At 58.3% G+C, this 23,689-nt stretch overlaps 2 protein-coding genes across 7 annotated transcripts; one reads left to right on the forward strand and one right to left on the reverse strand.

The window, feature by feature from the left end:
* The first annotated feature begins 3,422 nt into the window (after positions 1–3,422).
* On the forward strand, positions 3,423–16,317 carry MMS19 (MMS19 cytosolic iron-sulfur assembly component). Its single transcript, XM_085325694.1, has 31 exons — positions 3,423–3,485; positions 4,403–4,488; positions 5,333–5,433; positions 7,044–7,129; positions 7,596–7,670; positions 8,120–8,189; positions 8,393–8,521; positions 8,721–8,782; positions 9,058–9,144; positions 9,516–9,590; positions 9,888–9,965; positions 10,274–10,412; positions 10,871–11,025; positions 11,257–11,335; positions 11,592–11,717; positions 12,052–12,133; positions 12,474–12,571; positions 12,965–13,105; positions 13,410–13,565; positions 13,830–13,929; positions 14,110–14,212; positions 14,336–14,410; positions 14,546–14,672; positions 14,751–14,851; positions 14,932–14,988; positions 15,101–15,287; positions 15,421–15,503; positions 15,584–15,748; positions 15,842–15,901; positions 16,025–16,125; positions 16,204–16,317. Exons 1-31 carry the CDS (start codon positions 3,423–3,425, stop codon positions 16,229–16,231), a joined length of 3,075 nt encoding a protein of 1,024 aa, XP_085181820.1. The 3' UTR covers positions 16,232–16,317.
* Positions 16,318–17,199: 882 nt separating this feature from the next.
* ZDHHC16 (zDHHC palmitoyltransferase 16) lies at positions 17,200–23,287 on the reverse strand. 6 transcript variants are annotated; one of them, XM_085325766.1, is made up of 11 exons: positions 22,651–23,284; positions 20,914–21,163; positions 20,470–20,583; positions 20,025–20,113; positions 19,754–19,782; positions 19,401–19,534; positions 19,081–19,128; positions 18,374–18,459; positions 17,954–18,077; positions 17,811–17,881; positions 17,200–17,406 (listed from the first exon to the last, which is right to left on the reverse strand). In XM_085325766.1, the coding sequence occupies exons 1-11, from the start codon at positions 22,719–22,721 to the stop codon at positions 17,292–17,294; spliced, it is 1,131 nt and encodes a 376-aa protein (XP_085181892.1). In that variant the 5' UTR covers positions 22,722–23,284; the 3' UTR covers positions 17,200–17,291. The 6 variants fall into 6 exon arrangements, with proteins under 6 accessions (XP_085181892.1, XP_085181890.1, XP_085181893.1 ...); XM_085325764.1 differs by having other exon boundaries at positions 20,470–20,664; XM_085325767.1 differs by having other exon boundaries at positions 21,064–21,163; positions 22,651–23,283.
* Positions 23,288–23,689: the final 402 nt, after the last annotated feature.

The following is a 23,689-nucleotide window of genomic DNA, read 5'->3' on the forward strand; positions in this document are numbered from 1 at the left end:
GTGGCCGAGGAGCTGTGGCTTGGGGCAGGGGCATGGCCTGTGGGGCGGGCTGTGGGGCAGGGCATGGCCATGGGGCTGTGGACGGGCTGTGGTGCAGAGCAGGGGCAGTCATGGGGTTGTGGGGTAGAGCATGGGGCAGACCATGAAGATATGCTGCAGCGTATGGGGCTGAGCRTGGTTATGGCTGTAGGGTAGGGTATGGTCCATGGGGCACAGCATGGAAGTCGGGGGTGGGACAGGGAAGGTCATGATTATGGAGCTGTGGGGCAAAACATGGGGCTGTGGGCAAGGTATGAGGGTGTGAGGTGGGGCAAGGCATGGCTATGGGGCAAAGTATGAGGCATGGCTGTGGAGCAGGGCAGRTAGTGCTGCGTACCCATGGAGCTGTGGGGCAGCGAATGGGTGTGTGGGCATGGCCAGGTGAACATGGGGCTGCAGGGGGGATGGGGCAGGGCATGGGGTGTAGACATAGGGCAAGACATAGGAGCACAGAGCCAGGCATTGGGTTTTGGACATGGCCATGGGGCAGGGCAGAATATGGGTGTGGGATTGTGGGGTGAGGTCTGGCATTGGGGTGATCATGGAGTAGAGCAGGGTATGGGGATGGGATGTAGGGAGCCACGGGGTGGTGCAGAGCAGAAAAAGTGTCATGGGGCATGGTAGTGGGAACCGGGGGGCTGTGGGGTATGGGGTAGTGCTATGGGGTGGAAACTAGTCAAAGAACAGGATGGAGGCCTGAATTTGGGGGTGAGGAACAACTGTGAGATGGCTGTTGACAAAGGGCACAAGGGATTAAGGACTGTGGGGGAGATGTGGGGCAACAGCAAGAGCAAAGGGCTCTAGGGGTGAAGTAGACACAGATGCTGGGCAGATGCAGGGCTGTTCAGAGCTGGGGTGAATGCAGAGTTGCACAGTRCCTGGGATGGATCAGGATTTTGGAGGGCTGGCCTAGAGCATAGGCAGGAATTGAAGATGTTGGCTACTGGTGATGCTGGGGGGCTGGCCTGGAGTGGGACTTTGGGGCAGGGGGATGTGATGTGGGGTGTGTGAGGCTGTGAGCACTGGAGGTGCAGGGGGAGCTGCAGGATGGTCCTGGGAACAGCTGGCCCAGGAGGTGGAGGTTGGCTGCCTATGGGAAGGAAGCCCCTTGCCTTGCCTTTGGGAGGAAGCTGATGTGCTGCCTTCTCCTGTCCCTGGTTCAGGGGCTCAGGCTCTGGCTGCCCTTTCTGTGGTTTCTCCTCCTTTCCTGGCAGGGCTTGAGGTATTTGGTTTCCCTGGATAATTTGTCTTTCTGCTTGGAACAGCAATTTGGTGACTTTGTTACATTGGGGAATTTGCAGCTTCAGGAATGTGGCTTTTTAAGGATAAGGCAGAGCATTCGTGTTTCTAGGCAGTGGCTTCTGCATGTCTGCRAAGGATTTGAGAGAGCAGAGAAGGACTGCATGGGCTGCGTTCTACAGCGGGGTAGCTTACAGAGCCTTCCCAAGACTGATGAACTRTGAACTGTTCAGTGGTATCTTGGTGATGAGATGAGCTGGCAAAGCTGGCAGATAACCCAGTGGTCCATGTAATGCACGGTGAAGAGGGTGCCAAAGAAATTTGGAAGAATTCACTAAACTGTGTGACATTCAAGATGTTGCGAAAGAGTAGCACCAAGCCTCCAACGTGTTTGCGCTAGACAGGGGGGAAAGATAACCTTACAATTGCTGTTGTCATCTATGGTTGTGCTACAGAAGTGCCCTGAGAAAGCTTTGTCTCGTCAAAGACATACAAAGAGATAAGCCATTCCCCCCCAGCTCTCGTCAGCCGTATGGCACTTGTGACAAACCTACCTTGACAAGTGAGCGAGCCAGCGAGCGTCTTTTGGCCCCTCTGACCTTTCATAGAATCGTACATCAGAAATTATTAAATTACATCACGTCCCCTTGAGCCAAAGGGGAGGTTTTTCTAACCTTGTGGCCTTTGTGYGATTGTTGGAAGAAACATATTGAGCTTCTCGCATGTGTTGCTGAGTATTAAATTAACTGTAACTTGGCAAGTGGAAAACTTCAGTGCTGCTATAGGCAGCTCGGACTRTACAGGTCAGTGGGTGTCAGAAGGAGGCTGAACCCGTTTTTATTAAAAAATGGGGAGAGAGGGATGCTGCTGTTGTGGAAATCTATCAGCGCTCACTGTGCATATTGTGTTCATGTTTTAAGGGAGTGAGGGAGATAGGCTAAAATGAAAAGTGTGCAGAAATGATTAATGTCTGGAAAGATAACATACGAAAGAAGGGAGAAAATGAAGCAGATGGATTCCAAGTAATGATACAGCAAAGGTAAAGCACTTGCTTCAGTTTAGCCTCTCAAACTGCAGGAACACCAGAATGGAAAGGCAGCTCCTCCTGATGAAGGGAATACTGGCATTCAGGAAGCATAATTAACCTTGGGAACTTGCTGCTGCCAGATGTAGAGGCAGAAGTTTCGCAGGCTAACTACTGTGCTTGCAATGCTGCTGAGGCAGGTCTAATTATAGCTGTGCTTGCAGTYAAACCGTGGTCTCCACTGCTACAGCGTCTGCTGCTGGCGCTGTGAGCACGAGGCAGCAGTCGCAGGTGATGGGGTAGGCTGGAGCAGAGCTGAGGGAACATCAGTAGTTGGTAGTGGTTAGATCACTATGCTTCAGCCCTTTCCTGTTGATTGGGAAACCAGCAGTTCTGGGTAGATGTTGCTTTCAGTCTTTGAAAATGCAGAGGAGCCGAGTGGGTGGTTGTGGAGAAGATGTTAGTCTCAGACTTTCCACGCAGTGGCTCAGGAAAGAGGCACGAGGGGATTTTGTAAGCTCACTGAAGCTGTGCTCTGGGAGCAAGGAGCTGGCATCCTAGAAGTGAAGGGGGCTGCATGAACTGTCTTGGCAGTCTGCTGTGCATCGTGCCAGTGCACACCTGCTTGTCATCGCACTTCTGCTTTCCTGCAAGAAACTTCATCAGCACCTTACAGCTGTCACTCGTGGCACCCTCCTTCTCCACCCCCCCCCCCGGCAGTTTGGGCCTGTCGATTCTGTGGTCTGCTGGACTCTTCTTTTTCCTCTTGACTCGCTTTATGCACCAGTTCTGTCCCTCAGTCCAGGCCGTCTCTCTCTGTTACGCCAAGTGGGATTGAAGCCCTGTTTCTGGAGCTGGGGCTGCCGGCCCTCAGAAAACATTGTCATAATTTCTTACACCCCCAGATACCTCTCTCTAATGAACCGCATGACTTCGTGTTGAAGTTAGCTGCTTTAGAAAGAGCGAGTGAATGTTTGCAACAGCAGGAGACACTAGCTGAGACAAGGGAAAGCCCCAAACTGAAAGCTTTAGGCTTTCAGTTGTGTGTGGGTCTGCCAGTCATGTAGGCTAGACTTCAGCAGGACACAGGAACAAATAGTGCCTTCTAGAGCACCCAGAAATGATCCTGGGCGAAGATGGTGAATCTCATTGCCTTTTTGTGGAGAAAAGCTGTTTTAGCCAGGTGGGAGGCAGGGGATGTTGCTTGTGTCCCAGCAATGTCCCCTGTCATCTGTGAGTCAGAGGTTAGCAAGCCCAGGGTAACACACTCCCTTGCCTCCCACACCACCTCTGCCCACAGGGCACCTGCAGAGCTTTCATACTGAGCGTGTGTCACGTCAGCTGTGCATGGCAGGAGTGGAGAACCTGCCCTCCTGCCAAAGCTCTTGTAGGATGCAGCAGGTCCTTGCCAAAGCCTCTTGAGGAGTGACTTTTTCCCCAATTCAGTTACAAGGAAATTGAGGCGTTAGATCTAAGTGAAGCAACCTGGTTTGGGTGTCAGACCTGGCAATAACCTGCCAATGTTGTGCCTTACTCTGACCACAAAACCGTATTTCTTCCTTCTCTCTCTCTTGCAGCAAGTTTGTGCAGATGTCACTCAGTGCAGCATAGAGATGGTGGAGCCAAGAGGGAAAGCTGGGTGTTTGTTAGTGCCTGGGCTGTTTGGCCGGGCCACTACCTGTTAAGAGTGGATTTCTGTTCTCCCTTGGAGCACCTGGGAAGTTGTGCTTGGGCCCCTCCTGGTTTGCCCACATTAGAGAAGTGCTTTTTGGTGCCTTGGCAAGGCAGAGCGCAGTGAGGCTGCTTCTCTCAGGAGCGGGACGTTAGTGACAGATGCAGCCAGGGTGCTGCAGTGGCCGCAGCAGTAAGGTATAGGCAAAGCACTGGGAAGTTCATTCCTCACCGCTTGCCCTCAACTCTGATCCAGATGAGACTCAATCCCAGAGTGTTCACAGGAAGGGCTGGAGGTGGCTCTATCCCTGAGTGCACATAGCTCTGACTGCGCTGAAGGAGGTGCCGGCCACCAGACAGCCTTTCCCGTGGTGATGCTGGGGCACTTCCCTTGTCTCTAGCACGCTGCCTAAAACACCAGTCTGAGAGTGTTTGGTTTATTCTCTTAATCATTCTCTTTTTCCAGGGGTCAAAGATGGAAGGTGGACTGTACTGCAGCTTGTGGAAGCCCTTGGGTAAGAAAAGCTTTGCACACGTTTTGCATCATTTAAGAGTGTTGCAGAAGAAATTCCCACAAGGAGGGTTTGTGAGAAGGAAACGTGCATGGTAACAACTCATCCAGGATGAGCTAAAGCTAACTGTAGCACTTGGGCAGACATGCTGCAGCACACAAGCCTGCAAGTATGTTGTCCACTCACAGCACTGGGGTTGAGCTGTGTTTTGTCCTCTCAAAGTTCAAGAGCCATTTGGGAAAGGGCAGGGCCATACCAGGCCTTGAGGCTCTCCCAGGACTGAGGAGAGATGTTGTGGCAGGCAGTGAGCCACAAGGCACATCTCAGCTGGGGTTGTCCCTAGCAGGAGCTGCCTGAGTACACATCTGCACATCTCCATGTCATATTGTTGGCTCGCGTCTGTGAGCTGTAGTGGCCTGGGACATGTGGCGACTCATTTCTCCCAAGATAAGGGCTGGGTTTGGCTCTTTGTCTGATGCTGTTGTCTAAGGCTTTGCCCTTTTTCAGCCCTTCTGTCCTTGGGAGCCTGAGTTTTTGGGTTGTAGAGCGTGGTGGAAGAATTCTTTCATTGGTCTGACTTGAGAAGAGGCTTCTTTCAATTTGTGGTTGTGTAGCTCTGGGGCCAGATGTATACTTGTAATAAAGTCAGGATAGGAGGAGTCTGCTCCCACCCTGCAGGCAGGAGGGCTGATGCCAGGAGAAGACCCAAGTTGGGCAGCACTATGTCACTGGCCCCCTGCCTGGACGGTAGTAGCACTTCTTCATTTTGAGTTTGCTCAGGGTACGTTTCCTGCTCAAGTGTCCCTGCTCACAAGAGGTCTTTCGGGTTTCCATCATGGTTGGCTAGGTCTTGTCTGGAGAATACAGATCCTCGGACGCGAGGACGAGGCGTCCAGCTGCTGTCGCAAGTCCTGCTCCAGTGTTACTCCCTGCTCCAGGAGAAGGAAGGTAAGGGCTGCACTGGGCCCTTGGGTGGCTGCTGGCAGGGTCGGGAAAAAGCCTGTGCCCTGAGAGGGTCAGTCTTCTGCTTGACAAAGTGATTGATTTAGTATTGTGACCATCTCAAGTGTCAAAGTCCAAGGAGGATGTAGTGCCTCACGCTGTAGCCTTTTTGCTACCCTCGCAACAAATTTGGGTCACTACGTGAATGAGCTAGAGCTCTGGAGCAGCAGCTGGTGCCTCCAGCACTGTGTAGGTGTTGCACACCCAGGCGTGCTCAGTGGCACGTGGAAGGCTGGGGGACATATCTGCATGACAAAGTTCTTGGGTGGTGATTCACTGCAGGAAACCCATCATTCACAAAGCAAGTCACACCTCAGTCCTGGTGCCTGCCCACGTTAACTCTGGGGGGGGGGCCACAGCAGCTGTGGCCTGGAGAGGTCAGAGATGAGCGTAAGAGTGATGGTGGAGTGGAGGACTTTGGGGGAAGGAGGAAGATGCTCCATTCAGGGAGGCAAGGAGAAAGTTTGGCTGTGTTAAATGTCACATATTTGCTGGCTGGCAGCAGAGGAAGCCAGTAAGTGCTGTCAGACTTTGACTTGGATTAGGAAACCTTGCTGATGGGTAGCTGAACCTGTGCTGGCAGGGCGGGGGCAACAGAGCGAGTAGGTGAGGTGGAAGAAGGAAAGGAGGGAGGTAAAAGTCTCTCAGGCCTTGGCCTTTGGCTCTGTATGAGGCTCAGGCTGGTGTCAGGCAGGGCTGAGAGCAGCTGTGCAGAGAAAAATGCACACAGAGATACTGRTGTAACTGGAATCAGTTGTAATGACAGTGATGAGGACTGTGGTGCTCTGTAGGGGTGGCAGAGATGTTAAGGTTCAGTGGAGAGGCTTGGCTGTCGTGACAGCTGAGAGAGAGGAAGGAGCTGAGTTAGAGCCAAGTCACCAGGAGCTCTGGAGGAGGGCGGGCAGAGCCAGCCTTCTGGGAGGGCACCGGCAGCTGCTGTGACCCCCCCCACACACACACTTCGTGGCCCTCCTCACACAGCCTGTTTCTCAAGCACGTTGCGTCAGGCCGCCTCCTTGGGGGGGCAACTTCTGCAGCAGCTGTGGGCGCAGGATGCGGCCAGCCAGCTCTTCCAGTCTGCTTCCTGCTGCCGCTCCCCAGGCCCTGGGTGTGCTGGCGCCCGTGGCCRTGACTCAGGGTCCGGGAACGTGTTATGGAGCCAAACACGGGGACCCAGGGCTCCTGTTCCAGCCGTGGGCCCCACCCCACAACATCCTCCAGTCCCTCTGCTGAGCAGGCTTCTGCCGGTTCACTGCCAACATCTGCACACACATGTCCAGACAGGCCAGGGCAGACACCTCCCTGGTAGCTCCAGCGTCTCTRCAGTGGCCAGAGGTGGTGCTGCCCCGCTGTGGTCAGACATGGGTCATTCACAGGGGAAGGGAGAAGGCGTCAGAGCCAGGTGGGTGCACCGAACAGTGGCAGAAGCTGGGTCAGCCCTCACGTTCATCCTTGCGAGGTTTGCTCACTGTTCAACCTGCAGCTGCTTTTGGCAGAGCATGGGGCTGGTGCTGAGTTTCTGGGGACTAACACACTTTGATATCTGTTTCTGGCAGTGCTGCACCTGGTCCTGTTCTATGAGAACCGGYTGCAAGATCATCACCTCGTGATCCCCTCAGTGCTCCAGGGACTCAGAGCACTGGTGAGCTCATGTCTCCCAAGCCCACAGCCGCAAGGACATGCTTTGCAGTGGGACTGGGGAGGTGCAACACCTGGGTGCAGGCTGGAGCAGTGTGTCAAGCAGAGCCCAGCCGGGCTATCGGCTCCTACCTAGTTATATTGCCCTGTCTCCTCCACTCCTGCTGAGTCCCTTGCAGTATGGTAGGGGAGCTGAGACTGCCTTGATTTTCTGCCCCATCCTGGTACTGGGGCAAGAACTCTTTGAGCACCCCGTGGAGCAGAATAGATCCTCCTTCCTACATGCTAATGCCTAGGGGCTGGCTTTTCCTAGCAGAAGAGACAGGAATCTTGTCTTGTCTTGTTAGTGGGAATGGCAAGCTCTCCTCAGGGTCTTGGGAGGATCTTGCAGTGCTAGAGGTGGCTGCTGTACAGAGGGCAGGAGCTCTGGGCTGTTACTGTGGTTCTTACTTTGCTTTACCTGTCCACAGAGCATGTGTGAGGTGCTGGCCCCGGGGCTAGCGGTGTCTGTGCTCAAAGCCATCTTCCAGGAGGTACATGTGCAGGTGAGCAGTGTGATTCCTCGCTGTTCTCTGTGTGTCTGGGGATGGCCTGCCTTCCCTGAGGACTGAGACCGTGTCAATCAATAACAGTACAGTGCCCCTGGGGAGCTCAGAGATAGCATGGTTCACTGCAAAGCAAAAGGTAGCTGATCATATTTGGCCCTTGCCCTCTCTTCTCTCACCCCTGGGGGAATTAACTTTCTTCAGACTTTCTTTCAGGCAGCAAGTGTGGCCCTGCATGATTTGGATTGTGTATACATGCAGTTCTGTTCAGGTGCAATCGCACAAGCATGTGTACACTTTGCACATGGTAAATGGGATCCGTGTGGCAGTAGGCAGCAGCTGAGCTCCTGGGGGTCCTGCCTGCTGCTCTAGAGCATATGCCTGCCCTTGGATGCTGTGTAGCAATGTTGCTGCATTGGAGGCTTGTACTAATTTGCCCTTCCCTGCAGTCCCTGCTGCAGCTGGACCGTCACACAGTCTACAGCATCATCACCAACTTCATGGGCACGAGGGAGGAAGGTGAGGAGGCCAAGGCTCATGCTGGAGTTGCTCAGGCTGGAAAAATGCTTGYTTTGTCCTGCTCGGGGCAGGGCGGCTGTGTGGAACTGCTTGTGAAGAGCTGGAAGGGCTCCTGAGCTGGGGAAACAGGGCTGATTTCACTGTCACGTTGGTGAGGTCTGGAGTTCTGCAGCCCTTCCTGCTCATGCTCCTTTCTTCTGCAGAGCTGAAAGGCCTGGGAACTGACTTCACCTTCGGCTTCATCCAGGTGATGGATGGGGAGAAGGATCCCCGCAACCTGCTAGTGGCCTTCCAGATCGTGCGTGATCTCATTGTCAAGAACTATGCCCTGGGTGAGCCTGCTRTGTGGAGCTGACGAGGGAACATGTCGCTTTTCTTCCTGCTGTCAGAGAGATGGCTCTTGGGTTGGGCTGGGGATGTCCCTGACATGATTTGGGAGCTGCAGAGCCAGCCCATGGCTGGTGCTGAGCGCAGATGCTGTGGCCCTCTTCACCAACATCTCTGCTCACATACTTTGTCCTCTCCCTGCAGGTCCCTTTGTGGAGGAGCTGTTTGAAGTGACATCCTGCTACTTCCCCATTGATTTTACTCCAGTGAGTCTGCCCCCTGCCAGAGACTATTCATTTTCCTAGTGTTTTTTCATGGTGTTGTGTCCCCTCCAGGAATGGGAGGATAGGGTGGGCAAAAGGCTTGGCTGGGCAGTGCTGTGCTACAAGCCGTGCTATTCAGGCTGACAGGCCCGTGCCAGGCTGGCTCTGGTGGCCAGCATTGCTGCTGCCCTGCTGGAGATGAGGTGGTGCAGCCTCAGCCAATGGCTGCATTAAGAAGTTTTCTAACAGGTCATCTGCTCTCTGTGCTCCCCTTCCAGCCCCCCAATGACCCTCATGGCATCCAGAGAGAAGACCTAATCCTGAGCCTCCGGGCTGTACTGGCCTCCACACCCCAGTTTGCTGAGGTAGGTGGCTCCTTGGCAGCTCTTGGGCACTAGGCTGTTCCTCAAGCACAGGCTGCATTTCATAGTGCTGCAGCTTTCTGTGTGACTCCATGGGAAGGGAACTGCTGGGACAAGGGACAGGAAATCTGTGCAAGGGCAGCCCTGTGTCCTGCTGGCAGCCCCCTACTCCCACTTCTCCCTGGGGCTGGGCATCAGAAGGTTGCTGGTACTGATACCCTGAGAAGAGGGCACCTATTGCAGGCATCCTCTCCTCTTCAGATCTCCTGGAAGAGGCTGAGCATGCAGTTCCCATGGGGCCACAGATGTGTGTGTGTGTGTGTGTGTTGAGGTAGCACAAAGAGTAGGATGAGTCTAAGTGCCTCTCTCTGCAGTTCCTGCTCCCTCTGCTCATCGAGAAGATGGACTCAGACCTGCAAAGTGCCAAGCTTGACTCCTTGCAGACCCTGGTAAGGAAGAATCACCTTCTACCCTTAGCCCACGAATGGCCTGTCCTGATGGGAGGGAGAAGCATCCAGCCACGTTCARGTTCCTCTCCTGTCTCTACCAATCAGTAACTCTTCCTTACAGAACCTGGTCCATTCTTTGCAGGGTCCTTCTTGSCCTGTATCACTCCTTGCTCTTACTCTCTCCCTTGTGGGGTTCATGCAGCCCTGTGTGAGCCTGTTGGAGTGGGCAATGTCCCTGCTCTGTGTCCTCCCTGTACTGGCTTCTCTCTGATGCTTGCTTCTGGCTCCATCCTGCAGACAGCCTGCTGTGCCATCTATGGGCAGAAGGAGCTGCAGGAATTCCTTCCCAGCCTCTGGTCATCCCTGCGCAGGGAGGTGAGTACTTCAGGGCCCCCAGCAAATCCTCCAGTGCAGTTGGGCTCCTCCTGGGCTAGCAGCTAGGCTAGGAAGACCCTGTATCTCCCAGCAGCCCCCACCCACAGCGTTGAACAGCCTCAACTAAAATCTGGGGACAGGCCACCCCTACTGAAACATCYCTGGGGCTCACTGGATGTGCCATACTACATGCTCAAAGCGCGTTGGAAGTGAGGCTGGAGCCAAGCCCTTCGGCCCACACTTGGAGTGTGAAGCTTGCAGTTGGGGTCAGCATTGAGCTCAGCTCATCCCCACGGCCTCTCCTGTAGGTGTTCCAGACGGCGAGCGAGAAGGTCGAGGCGGAGTGCCTAGCTGCGCTGCACGCTCTCTCTGCCTGCCTGTCCCGCTCCGTGCTCAGCTCCGACACTGAGGACCTCCTTGACTCCTTCCTCAGCAGTGTCCTGCAAGGTAGCCAGCAGAGATACCTACCCAGCAGGGAGCAGCTGGGCTTGCTGAACAGGGCCTGGCACTGCCAGGCCTCCAAGCATCCTCCTAGCCAGAGGGGATCTGCCCTTCTGTTCTCTTTGAAACTTTTTTTCCTTTCCTTTCCAGCTCTGGCAGCTAGTGTTGGTTTCCTCAAGGGAATTAGCTGCCRGAGAGAGAAGGGGGCACAGTAGGGAGTACCTGTTGGATTGAGTTGCTTCCCTCTCTGCTGGGTTTGGGATGTCCAAGGCTGCACTGTAGCCCTTGGAGCTGAGGGAGGCAGCTCTGTTAGGGAGCTTGTTGGCTCTGTTAAGGGCGTGCTGCAGCTTAGAGCTGTGGTACCCTGGAGCTCAGCAGCACGTCCCAGCCCAGATATCGGCTTTGTGCCTGCACACAAGGCAGAGGCAGCTCTGCCGGTGTGGCTGACGCCCAGCCTATCTCAGATTGCAGGCATCATCTGTGCGAACCCGACATGAAGCTGGTGTGGCCGAGTGCCAAGCTCCTGCAGGCAGCAGCAGGTGCCTCCCTCCGCACCTGCCACCGCATCACCTGCAACGTTGTGCCCCTGCTGCTGGAGCAGTACACCAAGCACCCGCAGGTGAGGGGCACCCTGGGCTCTGCCATCATAGACAGCAAGGCTGMGTGCGGCTAGTGTTCCTGTGTGGTGTGGTGGGAATGGGCGCTGGTGGAGGGCATCAGTCGGAGTGGGTGTCCTTCCCTATTTGCAGGTGGAGACCCCTGGGCACCCTCTGGCCTCACAGCACTGGGTTGAGTCATAGCAGTGTCCAGTAGTGACAGTGATCTAGGTTATACTTTTGTGCCCCTGCAGAGCAGCCAGAGGAGGACAATCCTGGAAATGCTGCTTGGCTTCCTGGAGTTACAGAAGAAGTGGGGACATGTGGAAGAAGGTAAGGCTTGCTGATCCCTCTGGAGCCATCTGTGTCTCACGGGTTCTGGTGCTGCCCTCAACTGCTCCTATGCTGGCAGAGAAGGAAAGCTCCCTCACTTGGACGGTTGTGAGTGCAAACCACCAGCCGTGTCCCAGAGATCTCACATGCTTGGGTGTGGACTGGCAGGGCCCCAGAAAGGGCCTGTGAGGTGCTGTGGTCGTGGCTGTGCTGTGACAGCCCAGCGCAGGCAGTGCCTCTGTGCMTCTGTCTCCAGATGAGAGTGCTGTGCTGGCGCTCCAAGCCCCGGTCTGTTCTGTGGTGTTCTCGGCGATGACGGACCCCAGCGTGCACCTGCAGTTGGTGGGGATCAGGGCGCTGACCGTCCTGGGCTCACTGCAAGGTTGGTGTCTGGCTTCCCCTGGGTGGTCAAAGGGAGGTGTCATCCCATTCAGGGAGATGTGATAGCGTATGGCTTGGTGGGTGACACCTGGCCTGCTGCACTGAGGGGGTGGTCAGATCCAGTGCAGGAGAAGTGGTGGCACTTCCTAGCTAGGCCACAAGTTCCAGGGACACTTGGTCTCTCTCTTGCCTGTTTGTACTGGGTACCTTATATCTCTGGAGTTTGGCATGCTGCTGCGTTGCTAATAACCTGGATGAGACAGAATGATGCTGGCCAGGACACCAGCATCTTTGCCTTTGGCCAATGGCAGGTTTCCTCTATGGCTTTGTTCCAGGCTTCCTGTCTCYTTCTGACCTGGAGCTGGTTGTGGATCACCTCCTGCGGCTCATTCTGCACGAGGAGGATTCCCAGAGCAGGTGAGGGACTGGCTAGAGCCATTCCAGTCACCTGTACTCTGGGAAGAGGAACAAAACCTGGCTTTGCTGCAGAGAGGGGCTGTAATCTGAGTGAAGGCACAGGAGCTGTCTGAGCTAAGAGTCATGGGATAAACTGGGTAATTTCTGGGCTGGAAATTGGAAAGCCTGGGCCTTTCAAAGTGGGAACTGTGCTTCACCTCCCAGCAGGGTGAACAGAGCAGATTGTCTCCAAAAACCCGTTTCTCAGCACCTTCTAGCCTGGGTCTCTGCAGCCTGTGTACAAAGAGCCCAGGGTTTGAAGCACTCACATCCCCTCTCCCATTCTCCTCCCTTCTTGCAGTGAGGCAGCAATGGAGGCAGCTGGATCCCTGGCCCCCATCTATCCACAGATTTTCTCTGGGCGCATGGTACCGAGACTCGGAGAGGAGCTGCAGTCAGGTAGGGGCTCGTGGCCGTAGGGAAGAGAATGACTTCTGGTATTGGGGTGAAGCCCTGTCCCGTCCCTGGTTGGCTCCTAGCAGGCAGTGAGGCTGTATCACTCAGGGTGGGTAYATGGCTCCCTTCGCTGGGGGATTCAGCGCAGGCTCCATGGTGCTGTCACAGGGAAGGCTGTGCCAGGGGCTGGCAACTAGCCCGCACTGCTGGTACTACTCGTGYGAGGAGGAGATGCCAAGCCGTAGACCAGGCAGCGTCCCTTTTGCCTTGGAACTGGCTAGTTCTGCTGTGCTATTTCACCCCATCCAACCTGATGTGCTCTGGGCCCTGATTGCCCTTGGGCTGCAGGGCCTGGGGGTCCCTGCAACACCCATCTGAGGTGTGTGTCCTGTTCAGAGTGGGAGGAGGAGGGCTCCCGTGCCCCGCGCGCCCTGCAGCAGCGCTGCCTGCAGGCCCTGGCAGCTGTGTCCACGCACACCAGCATCGTGAAGGAGACCGTCCCCATTCTGCTGCAGCATCTCCGGCAGGTGCAGAAAGGTAACAGCCCATGGTGGGCAGCTGCACACAGCACTTCTGGGCAGGATCTGCCTCTGTCGCAGAGGGTGGGCTGAAAGGGGGGCTGGGAAAGCAAGGAGACGGTGTTGATGCTGGCAGCCCAGGGCTGGGCTGTGAATCCTGCTGATGGAGGGTGAGGAGGGAGGGCTGCATTGCCCTGGGCGCAGCCATGCTCTGTAAATGGCAGCACACACCAGGATGCTACTGGTGTGCTGCCCCCAGGGTCCCAGCACCAATGAGGCGCGGGATAGTGGCTGTTCCATGTGATGGTGACTGTGCCCTGCAGGGAGTGAGGCCAGGAACGCCCAAGACGTGGTCTCTGTGTGCCAGAGTCTCCACCGTGTGGCCCTGCAGTGCCAGCAGGATGCAGAGAGTTGCTGGTACTACCACCAAAAAGTGGTGCCCTGCCTGCTGGCCATGGCTGTGCAGGCTGCCATGCAAGGTAGGTGCAGAGCTGGGAGGGAGAGAGGGGGACGAGGGGCAGCTCCCCCAGGCTCTGTGGGGTCCCGGGAGCCCCTCTGGGGTTGCCAGCCCTGCAGGTTGCAGTGCTGCCACCCTCTGGCAAATGCAGGCACTGTGGGGCCCCAGTGCCCCGCTGGCAGGGCCAGAGCTGCAGCGTCCCACAGCCTGTGTGGGTCACTGACCTGTGCTACCTCGTTGCACTGGATGGCCATGGCAGGCTCCGACCTGTCCCTGTTGTCTGCAGAGAGCACCCACCCGTTGCTGAGCAAGGCACTACTGGAGGAGGAGGCCCTGGCTGCCATGGTCCCTGTCATCAGCGCTGCCAGCACTCACCTGATCCCTGAGTGAGTGATGCTGGGGCAGGCCACTGGGATGCTGGGCACAGCGTCCCCTTACGGGGAGGGGCACACTGTGTTCCTCTCCGCTGCTGTTTGTTCAGGGAGGTCCCGTGCCACCTGGGAGGTACCCAAAAGCTCTTAGTGACACTCCCAGAGCAGCACATTGCGATGTCTCCTTTCTCCTAGACTGGCTGCCCAGAGTGTATCCCATGTGGTACCCCTCTTCCTGGATGGAGAGGTCTCCTTCCTGCCCCAGAACAGTTTTCCTTGCTCCTTCCAGCCCTTTGAGGTGCGTGGGGTGCTTGGGGCTGAGGTGCCTGAGCAGAGGCAGGGAATGTGATTGTGGGTGCAGAGAGATGCAGCTGCTGGTAAGGACAGGGGGGATGATGTGGGTGCTGTTCTTTCCGCACAGGGTGGGGAGCGCTTGGAAGCACAGAGACGCCTTGTTGCTCTCCTCATGGCCTTCGTCTGCTCCTTGCCCCGCAATGTAAGTTGGGGGAACAGAGTGGAGGGGCTGTGGCCAAGGGTCCTGCCCGGGACTGTGGGTTAAGCAAGCTATATAGGAAGAGAAAGGAAACAGTTTTGGCCCCCCAGGTCGTAGCAGGTTGCGAATCTCTTTCAGGTGGTGATCCCCCAGCAGGAAAGGCTGCTCCGGGAGCTGCTAGCACTCAGCTGCTCCTGCAACTGCCCCTTCACGGCCACCACAGCAGCCAAGTGCTTTGCAGGGCTGGTGAACAAGCACCCAGCAGGTAAGAGAGCTGGACAGGCTACTGTGGGTCCCTGCGCAGCGCTGCTGGGGGGATGATCAGCCTGTCTCCTGTCCCCAGGGCAGCAACTAGATGAGATCCTGCAGCTGGCAGTGAACAGGATGGAGCCTGGTCTTGCTGAAGGGCCCCACCGAACACAGGCACTCACCCTGCTGCTCTGGGTGAGGCCTGCCCCAGGTGCTGGAGGGGAGGGAGAACCGGGGGGATGGCCCCACATGCTGACTCTGTTCTGTCTGCACAGGTGACCAAAGCCCTAGTGTTGCGCTACCACCCGCTGAGCTCACACTTGACAGACAAGGTAGGCTGTATGAGGGGCTGGGTGCTCTTGGAGGAGCCTACCCTCTTCCCCCACAGCTAGGTGGGAACCCTTGGCACCACAGCGCATGATCTCAGGGTGCTCTCCCTCACAGCTGCTGGGCCTGCTGGGTGATGCAGAGCTGGGTCCTGTCGCGGCCGACGGCTTCTCCCTGCTCATGGCTGACTCCCCGGACGTGCTGCACAAGGGCTGCCACGCCGATGTGCGCATCATGTTCCGCCAGCGCTTCTTCACCGACAACGTGCCCAAACTGGTGCAGGGCTTCCATGGGGCTGGCCCTGGTGGGTGGCCACCCTTCAGCCACAGCCTGGCTGCAGGGCTGGGCTCGCCATCCGGTGCCCCCCTTATCTAGGGGATCTGCGCTGGGATCCTCTTSTTCTTCTTGCTGCCTGTAACCACCTCTGCTCTCCACAGATGTGAAGGCCAACTACCTGAAGGGCCTGTCCCACGTGCTCAACCATCTCCCCAAACCCGTGCTGGTTACAGAGCTGCCCACAGTGAGTGTCAGGCTGGCTGGGGGTGACTGGTGGCAGAGAGCACATGGCTGGAGAATTGCTCACATCTGTATCCTCCTCAGCTCCTCTCCCTGCTGCTCGAGGCCTTGTCCTGCTCGGACCGCGTGGTGCAGCTCTCCACATTAAGCTGCCTCCAGCCACTGCTGCTCGAAGCCCCCCAGATCATGAGCCTGCATGTTGACACACTGGTCACCAAGTTCCTCAGCCTCGCCTCCAGCCCCGCAATGGTGCGTGTGCTCCCTCTCCTCTGCCCCATGCACCCCATTTCCCTGCCTTGCACCCCAGCCCCCTGCACTGCCGCTCWCTCCTGTCTGTTCCAGGCTGTCCGCATCGCTGCCCTGCGCTGTGCCCATGCGCTCACCAGCCTGCCCACCACAGTGGTAAGTTCTTCACCACAGCTTGTTGCTTGCCCCTGGGTGGAGGCTCCCAGAGGGTCCCAGCCCTCCTCCTGGAGGGCAGATAGCACCCCGGCTTTCTCAGTAACAGCAGTCTCTGTCCCACAGCTGCTCCCATACAAGGCACGGGTCATCCGGGCCCTGGCCAAGCCCTTGGATGACAAGAAGAGGCTGGTGCGGAAGGAGGCGGTGGCAGCACGGGGAGAGTGGTGAGTGTGTGTTGTTGTAGCCACTGGGGAGCTGGAGGGTTGGGGACATGGCTGATGGCACCATCTCTGTCCCCACAGGTTCCTGCTGGGGAGCCCGGGCAGGTGAGCACCCTGCATCCCCTCCCTGTGCTGACCGACAGTCTAATCAGGACCCCGCTGACCTGCCAAGCCCTTCGACTACTGCCACAGACAGACCCAGCTGGGGCTGGAGCGTGGGGGCCAGCAGGCAGCACCCCTCACTGCGGCACCTTCCCAGCACCCCCCACCCTTCCCTGCACCGCAGGGGGGAGGAAGCTGTGTCACTTGCGGCCTGCGCAGCCAGGGACAGTGACGGACAGACTCGCCACGCCACGTGTGAGTGGAGAGGGCAGGCCTGTGCACACCTGTACAGTGTGTGGCCACTTGTGTGCCAGAAGAATAAACACGCCTGTTTTGGTAATGCTGTGGGGCCTCTCACTGCGGTCCAGGCTGGGACCCCTCTGTGCCATAGCCCTGGCCTGCTGGGCTTTGCCTTTCCGTTGTCCGTATTACCGGGAACGTTCCTCCCACCCAGGGCTGCAGCAGGCCCTCAGCTGGTGAAGGGCTTTGCTCCCCCTCATGCTAATCCGAGCAAAAGACGGGATCCCCAGAGGTGCTTCTATAGCTAAAGGTTACAGGCTCCTGCTCCCTTCTCCTCCCCTGCCCCCAGAAGGTCATGTTCCCCTACCAGGAAAAAGAGCCAGTCTCCTTAAAAAAAAAAAAAAAACAAAACAAAACCACCATTTATTGGGTGTTCTTACATTCTTAAAAAGGCAAGTACTTGGTTGGGGGGAAGTATACCATCCTCTTGAGCTCAGCCCTGCACAAGCTGTTTCCAGAGAACCAAATTAGGCCATGTACTGGCCTGTACCTATGTGTAACATGGGCAGCACCTTCAGCTCATGGGAGAGCACCAGTTTGTGCCCACCCCCTTCCCTGGGGGCTGCCTGCAGCCACCAAGGAGCCGTCAGAGCAGGCGTTCCGGCATCAACACTGTCCAAAGAGCTCTCAGTGGCTCTCGCTCCAGCTAGCAGCACATGCCAGCACCTGCCTTCAGCCAGGTGCTTGGGCCAAACAGGATGACAGTGGTGGTCTTCCGCTTCCCTGCCTGCAGGGCAAGGACAACTGCAGCACCCAGGCCCCGCACCTCAGATGGCCAGGAGCGGTGCACGCTGCTCTGTCAYGCAGGGAGGGAGGTCCCAGCTCAGACCTGTTCCATGGGGCAGGTGAGGAGAGGGCAGCAGAACCCGGGTGAGCCAGTGTCTGTGAGGAAAGAAATGAAGCTTGCAACAAAAATCTCAAGTCTTAGTGCTTCACAGCTCTGCAGGAGCTGGGCAGAACCCCAGGATCAGTGAGGGGATTGAGCCCTGTCCCTTAGCTCCTCTGCTAAGGTCCCCCTGGGGACTGCTTGGGAGCCCGCTGTCCTGCAGCCTGCACRAGTGGGTGAAAGGGGTGCCAGCTAGGCCAGAGGTCCTCCCTGGGCAGGGCTAAGGAGCCACAGGACAGCTGAGTGCTGTGCCCCTGCCAGGCCCAAGCGCTGGTCTGGGTCCTATGCAGGGCCAGCTGAGAGTAGTGCATAGAATCAGATGTCCTGCAGAGAACTGGGGTGGCCTGGTACCCCCAGATGCTACTGCCCTTCCCAGAGAGGGGCTGCCCCAGGGCTTTACCTTGGCACGTCCACTCCCAAAAACACCTTCCAGTTATTCCAGCTGCCGTAACTGTAGGGGTTCCTGAACACCTGCAGGCCAGAGAGAYACATCGAGTCCGGCTCTGCTCCAGCTTGCCCACCTGCTCTGGACACTGCGCTCACCTTGCCTTTCTTCTGCAGCCTCTGCCTCTCCTTTTTGTTGATGTGCCTCTCAATGCTGGTTTCCCCACGGGTGATGAGGGCAGCGTGCCACAGCGTGAGGGCACCCAGGGCCAATGCAACCGAGCTGGGGACAGCAAGGGACAGCAGGTCACCTGCAGGCCTGCCCTGCTGTGGCAGACGTGGGGTGGCTGAGCCTGCCTAGCTGGTCTAATCCTGTGTGACAGGGAGCTGAAGTCTCTCCTGCTGCACTGTGGCCTCAGAGCCAGCAGGACAGGGAACTATCTGTGCCAGACAAAGTCAGTCCAGCCCAGGGGAAGGCAGAGTGGACCCGATATCCCATAGCAGGGCAGGGCTGCAGCAGGCTGCGTGCCTAGCTCTGCTTCCCACACTGCCCTTGCTGCTAGCCCCGCGTGCTGTTACCTGCACAGGACCCAGAGGTAGACTATGCTCTTGTGGAAAGCCCGCTGGCGGAAGGAGAAGGTGGGTGGTGGGGTCTGGTAGTAYGTCTGCGAAAAAAAGGACAGGAGTGGATTACATAAAGTGCTGTGTAGCTCAAGGGCCAGGTCAGATGACTGCTGTACCCGTGACTAATGCAGGGATGAGGCAGCCAGAAAGGGCCAGGACCAGAACCAACACAACAGCCAGAGTGATGGCAAGGCAGCCTGGGACAGCCATGAGACAGACGGACACCACCTGACAGCCAGCAGATGAGTGAGAAGCAGGTTAGAGGTAAGGGGACAGGGAGCAGCCACGAGGCTGGCCAGGACACCACACCACGCAGCAGACGATGCTCAGGCTGAAGTCCTTAGAGGCTGCTGCAGCTCCTCCCAGGAGGGCAGGGCCTGCGCAGCACAGCAAGCAGCTGCCTGGCTCCAAGGCCACTGCTGACACCAGCCAAAGCTGCTGGRGACTTGTACACAGGGAAGCAGCGCCCAGGACTGCTGGAGGCAGTGCCCGTAGCAGAGCTGCCCAGCCAGCCCCAGCTCTCTTCACCCATGAGATACACATGGGTGCTGGTTTGTTCCTGCCAAGGACTACACCTCGAGAGCGGGACCCAGCCTGCAAGGAGCTGCAGGGCAGCTCTGCTCCGTGCTGCCTGGAGCAGCTGGAGAGCAGGGATGTCCCACCTGGTTGGCAGCCACCTGCAGTCTCTCCTTCTCAAGCAGTTTCATTCTCTAGGGGGATGGAAAACACACGGCACCAGTTACATGTCTTGGAGGAGAAGGCCCTTCCCACTCACTCCCCTGCAGGACCAGGGCAGCTGGGGAGCCCCACAGGAGACCAGAGGRGGGAAATAAAAGTCGCTAAGAGGCCAGGGCTGGTCCAGCCTCGTTCTGCAAGCTCAGCCCAGGAAGCCCAGGCAGCTTCCACATGTGCTAGTGCTTCCTCTCCCACAGCAGGCCATGGCGCGGGGGCCGGGGCGGCTCTGAGCCTGCCCTGCGCTCACCTCGATGGCTGCATAGGCGTCCCGGAACATGTCCCAGCCRCTGATGCTGCAGTAGATGCAGCCCAAGGTCATGAACAGGCAGAAGGAGAAGAAGTAGCGATGGTTGAAGTGCCCCACGCAGTTGTTCAGCCAGGCTGCCTCTGGGGTTAAAGGTATGTAACTGTGACAGGCCACAGGTGTGAACCCACTCCGCAGGGACAAGGGTGGCCCTTCCTAGCCTGTCAGCCCAGCTTGGCTCCCAGCACCCTTCCCGGGGTGGGTGACTCAGGAGAGGAGCAGGGCAGGGAGAAGGGGAGGAAGCAGGGCCGGTTCCCCCCAGGAGAGCGCAGGGGGTTAGTAYTGCAGAAGGATACGGCAGTGGTGGTCCATCTTCAGCACACACCTGGGAGGGAGGAGAGCAGCACAAGTGTCAGTGCCAATGCAAGGACCCGCTGTCGGGGAGGGGACAGGCACTGGCCCTCCCAGCGTCCCTTAGAGACAAGGCATGAAGCCAGCGGAGGGAAAGGGGCCCAGCTCCTGCAGCAGTGCATGAGGGGGGAAGAGAGGCGTCCCGGAGGCTGCCCCGCGTGGCGCGGGCACGGCGGCCTGGTGCAGGTGGCAGCGGGGCAGGGCGAGGGACTCTACCTGTTGCAGATGCTGCAGTGATGGGTGCGAGCCGGCTTGGGAGCAATGCACTTCCTGCAGATGGAGACGCCYGTGAGATCGTCCTTGGCCTGCATACGGGTCAAAAGAAGGTCGGTGTCCCTAAGCCCCACGTTGTCCCCTGCTTCCAGCACTTCTCTGTCCCCATGCTCCTCACCTCCCTTGTGATCAAGCCAGCCCCAAACAGGGCTGGGGACAACCCACTACCTGCCCCCCCCAACTCCTCCGTTACTCACCCCTCCCCCCCCAGGTGCTACCCAGTCTCAGCCACCTCATCTTGGAGAAGGCCTCCCGCAAAGACACCCTCAGGGTGGTCTGGCTGATCCCAGGAGTCAYCCACAGCAGCCCAGAGCCTCCCCTATGGCTGGGGCCAGGCCTGCTCCTGGGAGAAGCTGGGCTGCCAACTGGTGCCCTGGCCTGGCCTCACCTGTGGTGGGTACCCAGGTGAGGTGGTGATGGCCATGTAGTAGTGGAAGACAATCATGAGGAGGTTCCAGTGTCCGTAGGCGAGGTGCCAGCAGATCCAGGCAGGTGTGTAGGTCTGCAGAATGAGGGGCAGCAGGCAGATGTACACAATGGCCACTATGGAGCTCGTCAGCCCGATCACCAGTGCCACAAACACCTACGGGAAAGGGAACTGGGTCACAAGCACGCAGCACCCGCCCCCGTTCTGCCGGGGCAGGATACAGGCATAGGAAAATGAGCTGAACCGCACACCAAAGCACCCATTCCCTCCAGCTGAGCACAGCACACGCCAAGCCCAGCACAGGCAGCCAGTTCAGGCGCTGCAGTGGAGAGGTTCAATCGCCCCAGCAGCACAGCTACCCCAGCCCCCAAGCCAGATGCACCCCTCCCCGCGGGGGATACTCACCACACCGAACCAACGGGTGACGTGGTCCACCAGCCAGTAGACAGGCTCAAAGAGGGAGTCAAGCACCACGTCGGCGTTGGTGAAGGAGTTGTAGAGCAGCGAGCGGAGGCAGAGGCGCCCGTAGCGCCACAGCTGCTCCACTCGCCGTACCAGCTTAAAYCGCCGCCGCCGGCCCAGCCGCAGGCATTTGAGGAGCAGGCGCATCACCGCTGCGAACATCCGATGCCGGCTCATCCCTGCCACGCCGCACCTGTGAGGAGAGGCGCTCAGCACGGGCAGGCCACCCCACTGCCCGGGCACCCCGCCGTCCCTCAGCGAGGGCTGGGGGCTCCACGGAGAGCTTCTGCTCTCCTGGAAACACTGATGCTATTCACAGAGCCCTGAGCGACACCCCAGCTCCCGGCACCAACCCTGTTAGACGCTTGCATGCACAGCAGGGCCAGGACCTCTCCTTCGTCCTGCACAAGGACACAGAGCAGGAGGGGGGGTAGCTGTGCCCACRCTCCCGGAGGCTGTGGGGCTGCAACAGGGGACACAGGTGCCTCAGCCCTTCACGACTCTGCACAGACGTTCTCCAGTCCCATCTCGTCTTTCCCGGAGGAGAGGGGGCCGGGACAGCAAGACGGAGAGACTGACTCAGAGGAAACCAGAGAAGGCGCAAGCATTCGGGATGCTGGGCCGGTTCCAGGGCAGGGGCTCACCAAGGATGCTCAGAGACCAGGGACAATCCCAGGCCTGGCCCCTTCCGCCTAGTTCAGGACTGGGGGAGTCCTCAGAGGACGCTGCAGAGGACCCACGCCAGGATTACCCAACTACCCACAGAGGGCAGGGCCTGGACGCTGCTTCCCTTTGCCTCACCAGCTGGACCAAGCCCCAGGAGCCACTCACCACCTCACAGCCCCACTCCAGGAAACGCAGAACTTCCCCCCTTCCCTGGTTTCACCTCACACAACCCCACACAACAGTGAAGGAGAGGCGGGGCTGACCCCAGGAAGCCACAGGCGGAGGTGATGCTGTGCAGGAAAAGACACCCACGACCAAGCACTCACCTGCCTGCTGAGCCCCTCATCCCACCTGAGAGCTGTGCTGGGAGCAAGGAGGAACCCGAGCTGGCCCAGCAGCAAGGCAACTGATCTGCTGGGTCGGGGCCCCGAGGCCTCCGTGCAGGCACGGCCCATCAATATTAACCAGGAGCGAGGCCACCCCAGGGTCCTGCCAAGGCACGCTGCGAGCCTGGGCCAGGCGCTCGCCCCAGCGCAGTGCCAGTGCCACATCCTTTCATGAAGCCTATACCCCACACAACAGCTCCCAAGCCACCCTGGCCCCCAAAGCTGCCCTACACCTCCCAGCTGCTGTTTGCAGCTCCCCACTGGCCCCTGGCAAGGTGGGCACAGAGTTGCCCCGCAGCAGGCAGGACTCAGGGCACACAAGGCAACCAAGGCAGGTCTAAGGCAGCATTCACCCAGCTCCAGCCTGCTGCTCATGCCACCCTGCAAGCATCTCCACTCCCCTATACTAGGGCACCCAGCCATATCCCCACCACGCCTAAAGCAGTGTGATGATGGGACCCATGCAACAGCAGAGCTGCTGGACCCAGCGTGGCCCCATACCCCACCCACAGGGGCCAGGACATCCCGGCTCCAACCCACAGGGGACCCACAYTGGCTGAAGGGAGCAGGACAGTGCCACAAGCAGCAGAGCTGGCCCAGCGGGGACTGGCTCCCTGTGCTGTGATACCTGCTGCCATGCCAGAAGGAACCAGCAGTCCCCAGGGAACAGTAGAGGGGTAAGGTCAGGAGCGGCAGCATCCAGATGGGCTGTCCGAAAGAGCCAGGGGCACCCCTCTGCCCTGTCTGGACAAGTGCGGGGCTGACCCTAAGCCTGGGAACAGCCAGACATCAGGTGCAAGATTCACCAGATCCAGCAACCCTCCCCAGGTTCCTCCTTCTCCTGCACGCTGACAACAGGGGGCAAACCTCAGTGCCACCTCTTGCCCTATATTTCCCCTGGACTCTGCCAAGACTTTTCTGCTGAAACATATTAGAAGAGAAACAGATTAGCACTTTTATCCTGCACAGCTCTTGGGTGGCATCTGTCCCCATCTTTTTAGCCTAAGAAAGGATAAAGTGCTGCAGCCAGGGGCAGGTCTTGGTGCTAGCCCTCCTCTCCAAACAMACAGCACACGTGCCTGCCAAGCTGGCTCCCCCGCACTGTCAGGCTCTGATTGAAGAGACTGCCTCGCCTTTGGTGGATGCCGGCTGCCGAGCTGGGGGCCCACGCGGGGGGTGCTCGGCCCAAGCTGCCCAGGGACGGGGCAGRAACCCTCTACCCCGGGGCTGCCCGCTGCAGCCAGCGGCACAGCCAGCAGCGGCAAGACCCTGGCAAAGCCGTGCATCAGCCCAGGCCCGCTCTGGCACCGGGCCTCCCGCCCTCGCTGTGCCCGCAGCCCCGAGCAGCCGAGCCAGCCGAGCAGGGCCATCTCCCCGCTGGGGAAGGGGTGGCGGCGGCAGCAGCAGCCACCAGCCTGGCCAAGCCGAACACCACAGGTATCCAAACAGCAAGAGGTGGGGAGCGCTTTAGGGATGGCCCTACCCCAGGTACACAGCCAGGCCCACAAAACCGGTGGGGATAGAGCCTTGCAGTGCCCCAGCCTGCGGCACCCCCCATCGGCTCCCAGCTCCCCCGTTYTGGGAGCACCCAGCCCCACAGCCTCCAGCTCCAAGTCACCCTCCTCTGGCACCCAGCAATGTAACACAAAAGCTGCCCATGCCAACAG

Source organism: Rhea americana, unplaced genomic scaffold, assembly GCF_003343005.1.
Source record: "Rhea americana isolate MKP2758 unplaced genomic scaffold, rheAme1 scaffold_122, whole genome shotgun sequence".
NCBI lineage: Eukaryota > Metazoa > Chordata > Aves > Rheiformes > Rheidae > Rhea > Rhea americana.